Raw genomic sequence first — 17,588 nt, forward strand, 5'->3', positions numbered from 1 at the left:
ACAGCGAACATTCCAGCTCATATCTTTGCTTCTGTGGGGTGCCTGTACTGGAACAATGTCCTTGACATGAAATAGCTTGAGAACCACTGACATAGAAACCTAGGTTTTTGAGTGGTGTAAACCACTCCTACAACTGGCTTTGTTAGTTTACGTGTCTGTCTGTTTGTCTGTCTGTCTGTTCGTACCACAAAATTAGCATGGTTGCTATGGTCACCCAGTTCACACGGGTGTGATTTCATTACGTCAGACATTATGTCAGACCACAGCTGATCAGTCTATATAAGACCTTACACCACTCAGTTCACACAGGTGTGATTTTTTATAAAACTGTCATGATTTTAGAAGACATTTGTAGAATCGACCTCAGGTCTAAATGGTTTAATAGGTTAGACTAATGGAATGACCAAGCAAGGGTGGGGGGGGCGTGGGGGGGCAAAACAAATCTACAGATTTATGTATCTAAATCGATTAGTCTGATGATTAATGACTTAATACTTTTGTACAATGGTGGCGTACTGCAGTGACACGTAATAATAGACAATATCAGAACAGATGCTTAGTCAGTCGAGAGAGAGAGAGAGAGAGCTAGAGAGAGAGAGAGAGGGAGGGAGAGAGAGAGAGAGAGAGCTAGAGAGAGAGAGAGAGGGAGGGAGAGAGAGAGAGAGAGAGAGAGGGGGAGAGAGAGAGAGAGAGAGAGCTAGAGAGAGAGAGAGAGAGGGAGGGAGAGAGAGAGAGAGAGAGCTAGAGAGAGAGAGAGAGGGAGGGAGAGAGAGAGAGAGAGAGAGAGAGAGAGAGAGCTAGAGAGAGCTAGAGAGAGAGAGAGAGAGAGAGAGAGAGAGAGAGAGAGAGAGAGAGAGAGAGAGCTAGAGAGAGAGAGAGAGAGAGAGAGAGCTAGAGAGAGAGAGAGAGAGAGAGAGAGAGGGGGAGAGAGGGAGAGAGGGAGAGAGAGATGGGAATAATGAGAAAACCGATGACAGAGGTTATGACTCCGGTCAAAGAGAAATAGAGAGAGAAGACAGAAAAGGAGATGGAAATGATAGGATGGGAGCAAATAGAGGAGGGAGAGGAGAGGAGAGGAGAGGAGAGGAGCGGAGAGGAGAGGAGAGGAGAGGAGAGGAGAGGAGAGGAGAGGAGAGGACTGAAAGTCTTCACTTTGTGAGGAGAGGACTGGAGGTGAAGAGGAGAGGAGAGGAGAGGAGAGGAGAGGAGAGGAGAGGAGAGGAGAGGAGGACTGAAGTCTTCACTTTGTGAGGAGAGGACTGGAGTGAAGAGGAGAGGAGAGGAGAGGAGCGGAGAGGAGAGGACTGAAAGTCTTCACTTTGTGAGGAGAGACTGGAGGTGAAGAGGAGAGGAGAGGAGAGGAGCGGAGCGGAGCGGAGAGGAGAGGAGAGGAGAGGAGAGGAGAGGAGAGGAGAGGGTTCAGGCCTGGGTCATATTAAATGATACATACGGTACGAAAGCACAAAACAGCCACGGCCGTTTCGCCGTCCATCACAACCAGTCTGTAAAACCATTAGCACGCCATCACGCGGCCCGTGAAGCCATTAGGTATGTTGTCCGGCCGGTGAATTACGCGGCCTGCTGTCTGCCATGTTGGATTCATGTCGTGCTGTTGTGACGCTCCACTTGTGGAGATCTCATTTCCTCCGTTATAAATCCATACGCGGCTCCTACAGATGGCCCGTGTTGCTTACATACCATGTCTGGCAAAAACATAATTCATCACACACACACACACACACACACACACACACACACACACACACACACACACACACACACACACACACACACACACACACACACACACACACACACACACACACACACACACACACACACACACACACACACACACACACACACACACACACACACACACACACACACACACACACACACACACACACACACACACACACACACACACACACAGCTGAGAGGAGACAGTGTAGGAGAGACAGACAGTAGGACAGCTGAGAGGGAGAGACAGTGTAGGACAGACAGTAGGACAGCTGAGAGGGAGAGACAGTGTAGGAGAGACAGACAGTAGGACAGCTGAGAGGGAGACAGTGTAGGAGAGACAGACAGTAGGACAGCTGAGAGGGAGAGACAGTGTAGGACAGACAGTAGGACAGGTGAGAGGGAGAGACAGTGTAGGAGAGACAGACAGTAGGACAGCTGAGAGGGAGACAGTGTAGGAGAGACAGTAGGACAGCTGAGAGGGAGACAGTGTAGGAGACAGACAGTAGGACAGCTGAGAGGGAGACAGTGTAGGAGAGACAGACAGTAGGACAGCTGAGAGGGAGACAGTGTAGGAGAGACAGACAGTAGGACAGCTGAGAGGGAGACAGTGTAGGAGAGACAGACAGTTGGACAGCTGAGAGGGAGACGGTGTAGTAGAGACAGACAGTAGGACAGCTGAGAGGGAGACAGTGTAGGAGAGACAGACAGTAGGACAGCTGAGAGGGAGACAGTGTAGGAGAGACAGACAGTAGGACAGCTGAGAGGGAGACAGTGTAGGAGAGACAGACAGTAGGACAGCTGAGAGGGAGACGGTGTAGTAGAGACAGACAGTAGGACAGCTCTGAGAGACAGACAGTAGGACAGCTGAGAGACAGACAGTGTAGGAGAGACAGACAGTAGGACAGCTGAGAGGGAGACAGTGTAGGAGAGACAGACAGTAGGACAGCTGAGAGGGAGACAGTGTAGGAGAGACAGACAGTAGGACAGCTGTGAGGGAGACGGTGTAGGAGAGACAGACAGTAGGACAGCTGAGAGACAGACATGTGCGTCCTGACTTTCCCTCCTGTTGGCAACAGTAACCAAGGTAACTATGCGTCTTCATTGTCTGACATAAATACATCTGTATATGCACAATACTTCAATATAATTAAAAAATAAATAGCATTCAATTTTGTATGAATCAAAGCATTCACCTCAACCTCAGCAGATGGAACCTAGCCTCATTTGAAAATGTTTTATTGTTAATTTAAAATTGATAAATTGTCTGACAAGTAATTTAGTAACGATCTACAAGCTCGGAGCTTGTAGTCGTAGATCTCTTTTTGGTCAACTATGCTCAGTATGCTCAGCACGGATAAAAACAATCCCACTCTAACAATAAATAAATGGTGCCTTTATATAGCGCCTCTATCCAAGGCGCGTTACATAGATTGTGCAAATTACATTCACACACACACACATTCATACACCGATGCCAGAGGAAACCATGCAAGGCACCAACCTGCACATCGGGAGCAATTAGGGGTTCAGCGTCTTGCTCAAGGACACTTCGACACTAACTAGGATCGAACTGGGAACCTTCCGGATGCCGTGCGGCCACTCTACCCCTGAGCCACTGCCGCCCCAGTGGATCAACCTGGATAGGAAGTCAGATGTGGGCCTGAGGCCGATTAAACAAATGCATTCTAAATCAGTAGTTCTCAAACTTTTTACCGTGCCGCGGACCCCAAAAATGACCCCCCCCATGTGAACATGTTTTGTGCCAGGGACTACCAGAAGAGTAGTTAAAGTTAAAGATAAGTTAAAAAATTATCTAAAACACTTTACTGTGCAAGCTGTGTGTGTGAGCTTGTATATCTGCTCTTTTTGAAAACCACTGTTCTCAATCCTATAAAGGTTTTGTTGATATATATATAGCCAACATCTAAAACATGGACGAATTATGGCTTGTGCCAAGTGTGCACGTGCACAGGGGCCCTGAGCAAATGGGGGGTCCACGTGCACAGGGGCCCTGAGCCAATGGGGGTCCACGTGCACAGGGGCCCTGAGCCAATGGGGCCCTGAGCCAATGGGGGTCCACGTGCACAGGGGCCCTGAGCCAATGGGGGTCCACGTGCACAGGGGCCCTGAGCCAATGGGGGTCCACGTGCACAGGGGCCCTGAGCCAATGGGGGTCCACGTGCACAGGGGCCCTGAGCCAATGGGGGTCCACGTGCACAGGGGCCCTGAGCCAATGGGGGTCCACGTGCACAGGGGCCCTGAGCCAATGGGGGTCCACGTGCACAGGGGCCCTGAGCCAATGGGGGTCCACGTGCACAGGGGCCCTGAGCCAATGGGGGTCCACGTGCACAGGGGCCCTGAGCCAATGGGGGTCCACGTGCACAGGGGCCCTGAGCCAATGGGGGTCCACGTGCACAGGGGCCCTGAGCCAATGGGGGTCCAATTGCCTTCAAAGTCACGCTTCCAACCAGCTTTAAACTGAGCAGATTGGACGTTCCATTCCAGAGATAATGGCCAAAACATCTTGAAAACGGCCAATTTTTGCCGATGACAGGTCGCCTATTTTCGCCAATGTCGCCCATTTTTCTTTAATAGCACAGGCTAGGAAGGTCGGACAGATCCAAACTAGATACCCGAGTAAAGTTCAGTTTGAGCTGCATCCAATACACCCACTTTAATTCCCATCTGCCTTACCGAAAAAACAGCGCCGGACCCTTTTTGTTGGGGGGGAGGAGAGATGTGGTGGGGGGGGGGGGGGTGATTACAGGGCCTATTTTCACTTTAACCCATTCTGAACGGGAACCCATTTTGGTGTTTTAAGCATTATGTTATACTTTAACTATTTTTGAAAAATCGTGAAAATGTGGCGAAAATCTTTTATATATATATATATTCTTTCAGAGCGAACGTTTTTAACTCATATCTTTTCCTCTGGGGGGTCCCTGGAACAACGCATTTTCAGATGGGGGTCGGTGGCCAATTACATATATTTCTGGGGGTCCTTGACATGAAATACTGAGCACCACTGATTGCAGAAAACTGTCAGAATTTAGAAGACATTTTTTTAAAATTTTGACCTCAGGCCTAAACGTGTTAATCCGTCCATGATCTAAAATGACACAGAGATACTTTCCCAGTTATAATGGATTCATCTCAACTCTTACCCGTAACTCCCCTGTGGTTCACTGTTACTGTTGTTGCTGCTGCCACACCCCATTATGCCCCACAGCGCTCAATAAATGTTGATCTTATCTTATATCTCAGCAGTAGTAGTGGCATCATAAATACCACCATATAAAAACACACAGTACGTGTATTTACTCAAGTAAAAGCCCTGTAATTAATCTGTACTCAAAATATGCCTCCCCCTGGCCAGCCGGGGCGCCTGATGGCCTCCCCCTGGCCAGCCGGGGCGCCTGATGGAGGGGAAAGGAACTGGTTGGAATAACGTGTTCCTTCCACGCGCTACGTCCAACCAGGGAAACTCCCCCCCTGTCAGGTGTAAAGGAGCAACTTGGACACTCTGGCATGAAGGAAGCATGAGTTCAAGTCCGTTGCTCTCCCCATGTCCCCCATATATGGGGACTAGGTTGGCGGAGGGTGTGTAGAGCCCAGGATCACATTAGATAATTGACACAGGGGTGAAAAATGGGTTAAAAAATATTTAAAAAAATGTCGAAAAGACCTCGTAGATCTGCTATTTTCGAACGGACAAGGTTTAGTTTACTTTATCACGTGGTTATAAAACAAATAGAAACGATGCATGAAGGAAACAAGTCACTGTGCGAGGAAAGGAAGAAGCCAGCAGGCTTATTTGGAATCCTTTCCTCACTGGAAGAGGTCATTAAATAATATACTGTATAACACATAGAATACATTAAAAGTTATAAGATTTCTTTATCTATGAAATTATTTTGAAATATGAATTTAAAAACTAAAATCTGTTGGGTTTTTTTTTGTCAATTGAAAAGAAAAATCCTGCCTACTTCCGGTCCAGGACTTGTCCCAGTTGGTTGTCCCCATGCTCAATAGAAGTCTATGTAGGAGAGCCACCATTGGACTGGCACTGGCCCCATGAAGTGAACGCAGTTTGCGTAACTCTGTCTATATCTTAGGCCTCACTCAGACCTTTACAGCGTTGTGAGTGTCATGGCCGCCCCAATGCATTTCCAATGGAGGTCACATGGTCTGTTGTATGGCTTTCAGCTGTGTTTCGACTGCCCCCTCCCCCTCACACAACACAAATGTTGTGTCAAACCATGTGACCTCCATTGGAAATGCATTGGGGCGGCCATGACACTACACAACATTCATCCAACAAGCATACAGCAATGCAGTAAAGGTCTGAGCACAGCCTAAGGCTCTGAGTAAAAGTACCTCGGAATTGTACTCAACTTGCACTTGAGTAAATGTACATGGTTACTTCTCCCCACTGGTCGTATCTGATGGCTATCTCTAGTAGCAGTTTGAAGAGGTGGGGTTGGATTTACGGCGCTCCGTTAACCTTTAAGCCCACCCAGGAAGTGAAAAGATTATTTCCCTGACGATAAGGAAGTGTGAGCGCCGAGAGAAATGTGCTTATGAAGCCGAGACACGTCGTAAAGTCTGTTCGTGAACTCATAAAGACAAGATCAAGCTATCAAAACTATACAGCCCCTGTGGTGGGAAAGAATGCTGTGCTGTGTGTGTGTGTGTGTGTGTGTGTGTGTGTGTGTGTGTGTGTGTGTGTGTGTGTGTGTGTACTTGATCCCACCGTCACATAAGAGCATCAAATGTAGCAGATCCACAAGCTCGAAACCCAGCACGAAGGGACGCATTTTGTCCTAATAAATATAAATATAAATATAAATAATCTAAGCTTGCTATTTATTAGAAATTATAATTATAAAATAAAAAAGTCTTGGCTTGGAAATTATAATTATAAAATAATAAAATAAAAAAGTATCTGTCTTGGCTTTCGGGAGGTTTAGTTCCAGACTCGATATAGCATCATGGTGTAGTTCCAGACTCTAGATAGCATTCAGGAGGTGTAGTTCCAGACGCTAGCATATGGGTGTTAACTATATTTGAAATTAAATATATTTGTTTTACTTTTCAGGATTCCAATCCAAAAAGAGCATAACATAATTCAGGATACATTTCAAAAGCAGCAAAAAATAGCCGATCTACAAGCTCAAAACGCACTCTGATGCGTTTCGAGCTTGTAGATCGGCTATTTTTGCTACTTTTGTGTGTAAACAAAAAGTTAAAATTTGGAGATACCTAAGAGGTTTCAGGAGGTGTCGCTCCAATCTCTACACAGTATGTAGCATTCACAGATTGTGGCATAGTTGTCTCTGGCAACGTGAGACTAAGAGGCGTCCGACAGTGTGAACTTGTGTCCTCTCCACAGCTCCATATATAATATGCGTCACCGCGTGAGGCGGCGGCTGAACTGGGACCAGTTAAAAAGGACACAGAAGCTCTTATTAAACCAGTATGGATCCATGAGAGACCAGTGGCCCCTGCTTCATTAAAACCATCCATCTGTGTGTGGAGGGCGAGCAGCCCGGCAGGACAGCATGCACACACGCATACGCACATGCACGCGCATACGCACACACACGCACGCACGCACGCGCACACAGACAGTGATAGCTAACAACAACCCATACATACTTGATTTAGCGAGGTTCTCCAGGGGCTAGTTCAGGGCTGTTCCCAAACTCTTTAACTCGAGACCCAAAAGAGAAATGTGATGTCTCCCCGGGGGACCCAAACTAGTGAAAATAGCCGACCTACAAGCTTACGCCCAAACACAACTAACCTAGAGAGAATGGCTGACCTTAAAATACGATTGAGTTTAACTCCTTGGTCACCCGACTCTCTCTGTAAATAACATTATGATGCGACTGACTGCGTTTTATTACTATTATGTTTTGTATGTCATTGTATTGTAGTGTTACTGATGAATTGAGTACAATGAATGGACCACAATTTTTTGTTCGAAAACAAGCCCAAAAGAAGCGACCAGGCTACATGAGCAATACAGACACACGCGGCTGTTTGACAATAGCAGATCTACAATCTCACACAGCGTGTTTTGCGAATGTGACAGGACCGGAGCTTGTAAATGGTAAATGGTAAATGGTGCATTTATATAGCGCCTTTATCCAAGGCGCTTTACATAGATTGTGCATTACATTCACCCATTCACACACACATTCATACACCGATTGCGGCGGAAGCCATGCAAGGTACCAACCAGCACATCGGGAGCAATTTGGGGTTCAGTGTCTTGCCCAAGGACACTTCGACATGTAGACAGGAGGAGCCGGGATTCGAACCGCCGACCCATGGATCATTGGACGACCTGCTCTACCTCTTGAGCCACAGTCGCCAAATCTGCATTTGTGTACGGCAAACATTTGTGTACGGCAAACATTTTTTCAGATGGGGGGTACGCAGACAAATACATATTCATTTGGGGATCCATGACATTAAAATGTTTGAGAACCACGGTTTAAACGCCATTAGGAAACAAGCCCAAATAACTTTAGAAACGAGACCCCCCACCCCATTAAGCACAACTCACAATCACAACTACCAATATTTACAAGACGCATTCCAGAAAACAAAGCCCCAAAGTCGCTCATAATAATCAGCAGACTTGGCAACATGGCCCTCCAGATGGACAGTCGACAGGCATTGTTGATGTTGTGGCTCAAACCGTGTATTTTCCTCAGAATGACGTCTGACGAGTGAGTGAAAACACACTCTGGGTGAATCACTACCAGATACTGTAGGTGTTTAAAAAACGCCTCTGTGTTGCAGCAACAGATGGGACTTTTTTTTATAACCTGCAGGCCTTTTATTTTTTTCCCCACAGACTGAAATCCTGTGATTTATTTTTCATTTTTTTTACAGAGAAGCAATGCTATAATATATACAGTATATATATTTTGTGGTGTTATGCAGTAAAATAAAACCAATTTATAAACATCTTTCTTTACTTTCAGAATCTTGGATCTTGTCTGTGAACGGGTGGAAATGTAATGCACAATCTATGTAAAGCGCTTTGGATAAAAGTGCAATATGAATGCCCCATTTAACATTTACCATTTACAGACAGACAGAGAGACAACATGTGTCTGTCTGTCTGTCTGTCTGTCTGTCTGTCTGTCTGTCTGTCTCTGTCTGTCTGTCTGTCTGTCTCTCTGTCTGTCTGTCTGTTTACTGACAGAACGGCCACACATTGCCTGACCGAGTGTGTATTTGACTGACTGACTGACTGACTGACTGACTGAGCGACCATTTACTGCCTGAATGACTTGCTCAGTGCTTACTGAAGGGCTGCTTCCCGGCTGACGTGTGCGTATTGACTGACTGGCCCCCAGTGTAAAATATAACACAGGCTGGAGAATGACTGCAGCTCAAACTAATCACACAGCCAATATCTATCACTGGCCAGCAGGGAGCTGTGTGTGTGCGTGTGCGTGCGTGCGTGCGTGCGTGCGTGCGTGCGTGCGTGTAAAACAGATTAATGGAGGTGTGAAGAGAGACAGAGAGAGAGAGAGAGAGAGAGAGAGAGAGAGAGAGAGAGAGAGAGAGACAGCAGATTAAATGAAGAGGAGAGCAGCGAGGCAGAGAAGTGCAACCGGGGTGACAGAACAGAAGGAATGAGGGGACCCGAGGCTGCTGCGTGACATCACACTCATAGAGCTTCGTGATTGGTCGCACGCTGAGCCTTTCCTTGCCTTTCAACCAGTGGTCCAGGGACCACCGTCGGTCCTCGAGGCGGTTCCAGGTGGTCCCCAGCTACTGTAAATGAGTTGGTAAACCAAATGGACCCTTATAGATCTTTAACTCTTGAGAGTGTAAAATGAAACCAAATGGACCCGTACGGGTCCATTTGGTTTCATTTGACACTCTCAAGAGTTAAAAGGAGTGTTAAACATCTGCATTGCTTAATTTACATGAAGTCTACACAATTAGAGAATGTGGAATAATTGTTATTTTGGTCAACGTTTGCCTGAATAAATAATGGCCCTCAACATGAAAACGGTTGAAATCCACTCCCTTAGACACACAGCAGGTCCACAGGATGGAAAAAACGACGTGCCTCATTTTTTTTACTGCTGTTTCTTTCCAGCACAGCACACCGAATGGGAAACACAGTGGAGTTTGGTGGTGGTGGTGGTGGTGATTACCTGCAGATACACATCGTCATCTCTGTGTTTGTGGCCTGGGCCGTGGCGCTCAGCGGTCCAGGCACCCTGGCTGGTAATCCAGTCTGGCAGTGTGCCGCGGGTTCGACTCCTGATCCTGATGGCCTTTACTGCATGTCACCCCCCCCCCATCTCTCTCCCCATTTCCTGTCAGCCTACTGTCTGTCCCTCCATAAAAAAATAATAAAATATAAAATAAAGACGAAAGCAAAACCAAAAAAAAAGAAAAGAAAAGAAAATCTCTGTGTTTGTCTTGGTGTTTTCACCGTCTGTTTTGGTAGACGAGGACCTTTTTTGGGGCCACCAAAACAAACCGTGAAATCACGGTTTGTTTGTGAGAGCGCAGTGTGTTTGTGCAGGTAAGATAGATAGATAGATAGATACTATATTGATCCCCAGGGGGAAAGATTGAGATTATTATCGTGTTGCAGATTCAGATCATCTCAGAGCTCACACAGGCATACAATAAGATTCAAAATACAACACAAAAAGGAGAGGGGCATGGATTAAAATAAAGACAAATATATTCAAAATATTATTATGAATACTAGGCATGAAAAATAATTCCAAAAGTGTCACTAGATATTGCACATGGACCCATAAATAACTAAAAACTAAAAGCCAATAGTCCAGTTCATAAGCCTGGCGGCTGGCCATGTAGATAAAGAGCCTGATTGCTGTTGGTACAAAAGTGTTCTTGAATCATTTGTTTCTTACACGTCAAAGAACGGAACAGATCCTTAGAGACCGCTGTTCTGGTCTGCCAAGACTTTGTGGAGAGGATGACTCACATTGTCCATTATGGCCCGCATCTTATTGTGTGTGCATCTCTTCACAACGGACTCCAGTGAGTCCGGCCTCTCCTCCAGTACTGAGCCAGTAGTGTGTGGTGGTAAACGCCACCACACTAAAACAAATATTGTTTTGACATTTTAACACAGGGCAAAGTTACTGTACACCACTTTACATTACAACTACCCCTTTACATATATAGAGTTTAAGTGGTATGCTTTCGTACAATGGATCCAACTGAAGGCTTTTACAAATGTGTCCACTGCAGCTTGGTGCACCGTAGTAACCTATGCTATAAATAGTCTATACTTTAGAATCTAAAGTAATACCAATATCAAAAGACACAAATATGTATTCTAAAGTTTTGACTTTTTTTTGTATCTCTTGATATTGTGTGTACCCTTTTGGAGTGAGACGGGGAGAGGGACAGAGACACAGAGAGAGAGAGAGAGAGAGAGAGAGAGAGAGAGAGAGAGAGAGAGAGAGAGAGAGAGAGAGAGAGAGAGAGAGAGAGAGAGAGAGAGAGAGAGAGAGGACAGTGTGCCAGGGTGGTGTAATGTTAAAGTGTCCAGGCGGCGTCCGGGCGGCGTCCACCACTGTGATGGAGTCTATGGGGTTTGAATCCACCGCAGGGCATCCAGACAGTGGGGCGCTCGTCGCCGACAGGACAAGCCAGTAGGCAGTGGCAACACAGGGGGGGGGGGATTAATTGGCATAACAAGTCAACGACTACATTGGGACACACACCGGCTCAGTGGCCTTGTGGTTAGAGTGTCCGCCCTGAGACTGGGAGGTCGGGGGTTCAATCCCCGGCTGAGTCATACCAAAGACTATAAATACAGTACACGATGCCTCCCTGCTTGGCACTCAGCATCAAGGGTTGGGATTATAGGGGTTAGTAGTCCCTGAGACATACAGTGTCATGTCCAGTAACAGGAGATACTGGCTCCTGTCCTGACCTATGGGCCTGCGTGGCTCAGTATCCGCTGGTTCCCAAGGTTCCCTTACTTAACTTCAATTACTAAATTGGGAGGAAAAAGACAATTGCCTCCTCTAAATGCTAACTAACCCCTAGAAAAAAGATCAAAAAGGAGGGGGGTGGTGGTGAGAGTTTAGCAGCAGGTGAGTGTCATTTGCGACCGCGGGGTCCTAACTGGACCCTGCAGCCGTGCCTGATTCAACCCTTCAATTAAACACGACCACAACACCTGGATCAGTAGGTGAACACTAGCCCCCCATCAGCTTTGGACACACACACACACACACACACACACACACACACACACACACACACACACACACACACACACACACACACACACACACACACACACACACACACACACACACACACACACACACACACACACACACACACACACACACACACACACACACACACAGTACTGTAGTAGTGTGTACATACACACACCTCCCCATTACCCAACTAAACACTCACTTTACACAATACACACCATGCTGTTTTAGACTTTAAACACACACCTGTGTGTTACAGCAGACAGATATGTAGGGCAGTGAGCAGCCTTCAGAACTAAATGCTTACATGAACAAAAACCACTCCGCTGGCTGCAGGCAGCAGCAGCAGCACTAATAACGGACTGCAGGTCAGGATGAGTGGGCGAAAGCTGCCTTTAAAGGACAGCCATTATGACACATACAACAGTTAGCAGGAGAAAGGATGCTGCTGTCACCAACCTTTTGAGCCCAATCCCAAATGAAAATAAAAGCCTGGGTACAGAGGCTACCACCAACCTCGCCCCAGTGATGGGAAAAAACTAAAAAAGTACTCGCATGTTTTACTCAAAAAAATGCCGTTACAAGTTTGGTACTTTGATTTTGGCATCAAAATCAAAGTACCAGAAGTAAAAGTACTCATTATATAGAATGTCCCATTTGGGAGGGAACCCCTTTTGGTGTTAGCATTATGTTATGCTTTAGCTATTGAAAAATAGCAGATCTACAAGCTCGTAGCGCGCCACCGAGTGGCGCGCTACGAGCTTGTAGGTCTGCTATTTTTGAAAAATCGAAGAACGACTGACATAGAAACATAGCTTTTTCAGAAAACTGTCAGGATGTAGAAGACATTTTTAGAATCTGATATCAGGTCAAAATGGGTTAGTGTTCTCAAATGTATATAAGAATCTTCATTGGCTATTTTCAAAAGGCCGAAATATATAATGCTGAAGTGCTTCAATGTATGTTTTGTTTTGTAATAGTAATCAAAACATACATACTTTTTCATAGATTTCATAGCTAGCTTTAGACAGCACCATCGTCAGTGTTGTGTAAATGTATGTTTGTTTGCTCATTATCTTATCTAGTATGTTAGATTCATGTTAAAATGTATATTTTCAGACATTATTTAACCACTTAAACCCTCAATACCATGGCTATGTACTGCTCTTTTGCCCTCTAGTCTACACAACACATGTCCTTGCCAAAATTAGCTGATCTACAAGCTCACAACGCCATGTTCCGCAAAGGTTCCTCCCAGAATAGGGTTGCTAGGGTACAAGTGGTTCATGTTAAAACGTTCCTGTCGTACAAATGTTTTTAGGCCTGTCTAAAAAGAGTCCAGGGTCTGCGGCGCCCATAAAAGGTTTGAAGGCTGTTCCACTACAGGCGGTGCAGCTGAGCAGAAGGGCCCGTCGCTCATGGGCCCAAATACCCAGGGACCCTCATACACACGTGCGTGCACGTGCACGCGCACAAAAGCATCACACAACCAATACAAAGGGTAGAATAAAAATAAAAACAGACTTGTAAGGACAGAGACTCTCTCACACACACACACACACACACACACACACACACACACACACACACACACACACACACACACACACACACACACACACACACACACACACACACACACACACACACACACACACACACACACACACACACACACACAGGCTCAGGGGTAGAGTGGCCGGAAGGGAACCACAAAGTTGCCACTTGCCAGTTCGAACTTCGAACCCGGGCTCCCCCAGAGTTAGTGTCAAAGTGTCCTTGAGCAAGACACTGAACCCCTAATTGCTCCCGGTGTGCATGGTTTCCTCTGTCATCGGTGTGTGAATGTAATGCACAATCTCTGTAAAGCGCCATAGATAAAGGCGCTATATAAATGCACCATTTGCCACACACACACACACACACACACACACACACACACACACACACACACACACACACACACACACACACACACACACACACACACACACACACACACACACACACACACACACACACACACTACAAGGGGTATAGATTATAGAATAAAGCTTTAGTAAGAATAGGTTAATTAGGTGTATATAGTGACTCAACACAATGGTAAACAGGTCTCGACTTGCTTCTCTTGTGGTTGAACTGGTCCGTGGCGCAATATAACACAAACAATTCCCTGTGAGTGAGTCAGAGTGTGCAAAGAATCTGTGCTATGCACAGGTTGGGTGAGGTCCCAGCAACCACCTCCCCACACTCACTGACTGCACTTGATCCACTGGTCCTCTCAAATCAAAGCTTCTATTAAATACAAGGACCCCCATGAGTGTAAGAATTTAACCAAATGGACCCTTATGGAGAACCACACTCTTTTAAATGCAAGGACCCCTATATAACTCTGAGTCTACAAATGGACCTTAAAGGTTCCATTTGGTTTAATTTGTATACTCTCAGAACATGTTGACCTCTAAGGGTGCATTGGGTTCAATTTGTATACTCTCTCTGTAAGGGTCCATTTGGTTCAATTTGACTCTGTTGCAAGAGAGAGAGAGAATTAGAGAGTTAGAGAGATAGATAGTGAGTGAGTGAGTTGCTCTCTTCTTAATTACAAATACAATGTATTCTACATAGTTCTCAGAGAGAGAGAGAGAGAGAGAGAGAGAGAGAGAGTATTGTATGCAAAACGTTTTGGGGGGGCAAAGTAATCATTTGGGAGATGCTGCACCAGATCTCGACATCTCGTTCCTCAACTTTAAGCAGCCTGGGCAGTGCAGGGGGGCCCCAGCCAGCCCACTGCACTGGTCTGGTCAGCTGTCAGAAACAAACCGCGTATCGGCTCCAAAAAAAATGGCTCGGTTTCGGTTTCCTCACCTTGTGTTGGTGGAGTTCCAGTAAACAACGTGTCTCTTGGCCAGGCCCACGTCGGAAAGGTACACGTTGAGCAGCAGAAGAACCGCAGCTCTCCACGCCGACAGCGGCCACGGATGATCCATCAGCTCTCCCCCTGCAGTCCAGCGGTCCGCGCAGCCAGGCAGGCAGGCCGGGGGCGTCCGTCCCCTCCCCGGGGAAGCACCTCTCTGCTCCGGGGTGACAGAGGAGGTCCCACCGCCACCGGGCCGGGGGGTCCAACTGTCCTGTGTGACAGCTAGAGGAGACGCACCACCTTGGTCCCGACTCCCGAGTGTGTCCAAAACAAAACGTCCAGATAAGTCCACAGAAAGTTTTCCACCCTGACCCTTTGACGTCGGTAATAATTGTCAAAACGGTAGATCGACGCGGACGTCTGTCAAAAAATGTAAATATGTCAAAGAAAGAAGCATTTCTAAAAAAAGAAACACACACACTACACAATTCCACGTCCGCGAAGTTTGTCCCAGTCCCACATGTTGGGTGCTTGTTTTAGGAACCGCACTTTACGCACAGAAAACAGCTCCGTATTATGTGCCAAAGTGTAATCCCATTCCCCAGCGGCCAGGTTGCTCCATGTGTTAATTAACTAGTAAATCAATGAGTGAGGTGTTTTTGGCAGCATGATTACATTCAACAGGCTGTGTGTCACAGCGTGTGTGTGTGTGAGAGAGAGGAGTTTCAGGAAGGGAGGGGCTGAGGCTGCACGGCCCGGGGCAGCGCAGGGGGGCGGGGCAGGGCCGAACTTTGGACCAATGGGAGAAGAAGGGTGTGTATTTAATATATTCCATCGTGCTATTTATTTCACTGCCTCGGTGCGCCGACTGGCGTGCTGCTGTTCCATTATTATTATACAGTCAGTGGAAGGAATTAAGGACCCCCGTAAGCCGTATTAAAACTAAATGGAATTTGGTTCCATTTGTAGAGTTACAGTCAGACCTAATTGGCATTAAGGCTACTATGGACCAGAGCTACAGACCTGTAAGGGTCCATTTGGTTCCATCACTCTCAGAGGTACAGTCAGACCTGTAAGGGTCCATTTGGTTCCATCACTCTCAGAGGTAGGCTACAGTCAGACCTGAAAGAGTCCATTTGATTCCATCACTCTCAGAGTTAAAGACTTGTAATTAAGGGTCCATTTGGTGCCATTTTGTACAGTGTAAGTTTCTGACCTGTAAGGGTCCATTTGATTCCATGTGTACACTCTCAGAGTTACAGACCTGTAAGGGTCCATTTGGTTCCATTTGTACACTCTCAGAGACAGTTACAGACCTCTGGAGGTCCCTTGGACCCGACTTTGAGAACCACTCCACTCAAAGCAAGAATATTCTGTCAAAAAGGTAATACCGGTAATAAAATGCTGTGATGATGGGAACCCACTGAGACTTAATTTGCTTAAAGGCAGTGTGTAGGTGATATATTTTTTGGTTGAAACTAAAACATTTTGTTTTGTTTAAAAGTTAAACCTCTTATTCATTCATTGCAATTTGCTATAGTGTGTTTGGTCAGTAAGTAATAATAAATAAAGTAATAAACAGAAATTCACCAATTCATCCAGTAGGATAAGGAAAGAGAATCAATTTACCAGCTTGAATGTCATAGTGTTCAGATCCTTTGTCTGCTCATTTTGTATTTAGGTTTTTATTTCGTTTTTTTTCCACATCATTTACAATGTCTATCTTGTATTTTCTTATTTTTTACATGCCCTCTGCTGTTTGCATTGCGGTAATTTTCTTATTAAATCGATGTCAACACCAGTTTGAATCGATTTGAATTAATTCATCGTTACATGCCTATACTGTCTATACCTACCTACCTACCTACCTACCTACCTACCTACCTACCTACCTACCTACCTACCTACCTACCTACCTACCTACCTACCTACCTATCTATCTATCTATCTATCTATCTATCTATCTATATCTATCTGTAATGCAGCAATGAGTTTGTACTTATCTTGCCCTCCTTCTGTCTGTTCTTTGTTGCTGAAGACAGATGCAGGAGGTTGAGTAGCTCATCACACCTGCACTTGTTTAGCAGCAAAGACCAGCTCAGCTTGTTACTGTGAAGGATGTTCTTATCCAGTGGCACGCACACACACACACACACACACACACGCACGCACGCACGCACGCACGCACGCACGCACGCACGCACGCACGCACGCAAAGATAATTGAATAGTAGTTTTTTACTGTCACCTGCAGGTGTAACAGAGTTAGAAATATGCTTGTATTAGTTTCTACAAAATCACTACTTGCTTTTCAATGTATTGCTTAGAGTACTAAAGCCACCTGGTGGATGAACAGCGCAGCTGCACGCAGTGTCCCTTTGTGCGCACCGTAGTTTGCCTCGGCAGAGGAAAATGGTTTCCATGCTGCAGGTGGGTGCAAGAGAGCTCCGTTGCAAACAATGAATATATCTTTGGGGTTTTATATTAATCATTTGCACTCTTTGTTACACAGATTTGTGTACTGTATGCTGCTGCTGCGCTGTAGATGACATCTGTGTTCATTTATTGTTCATACCAGGTGGGCTTTGTTGAATGAGAGATTTACATGGTGTTTTCATTATCATTGTCTTTCTTGGGCTATTAGTCTGTTCTTTATTTTGTGTAGCCGTTTTGTGTCATTTCACAATGTTCTGTAAGTTTGTTATAAAAATAGCTCTCATTGGGTTAGGT

At 45.9% G+C, this 17,588-nt stretch overlaps 1 protein-coding gene across 1 annotated transcript in view; it reads right to left on the minus strand.

Moving 5' to 3' along the window:
* The window catches only part of efna4 (ephrin A4), a gene marked incomplete at its 3' end in the record, with an annotated part of 70,752 nt that extends 55,223 nt beyond the window's left edge, over positions 1-15,529 (minus strand). The window contains exon 1 of the mRNA XM_079502572.1: positions 14,868-15,529. Within this exon, the coding sequence (XP_079358698.1) occupies positions 14,868-14,989 (122 nt within the window). The 5' untranslated portion in view covers positions 14,990-15,529. The remainder of the gene's footprint in view (positions 1-14,867) is intronic.
* Positions 15,530-17,588: the final 2,059 nt, after the last annotated feature.

This window comes from Electrona antarctica (assembly GCF_951216825.1).
Source record: "Electrona antarctica genome assembly, chromosome: 6".
Lineage (NCBI taxonomy): Eukaryota > Metazoa > Chordata > Actinopteri > Myctophiformes > Myctophidae > Electrona > Electrona antarctica.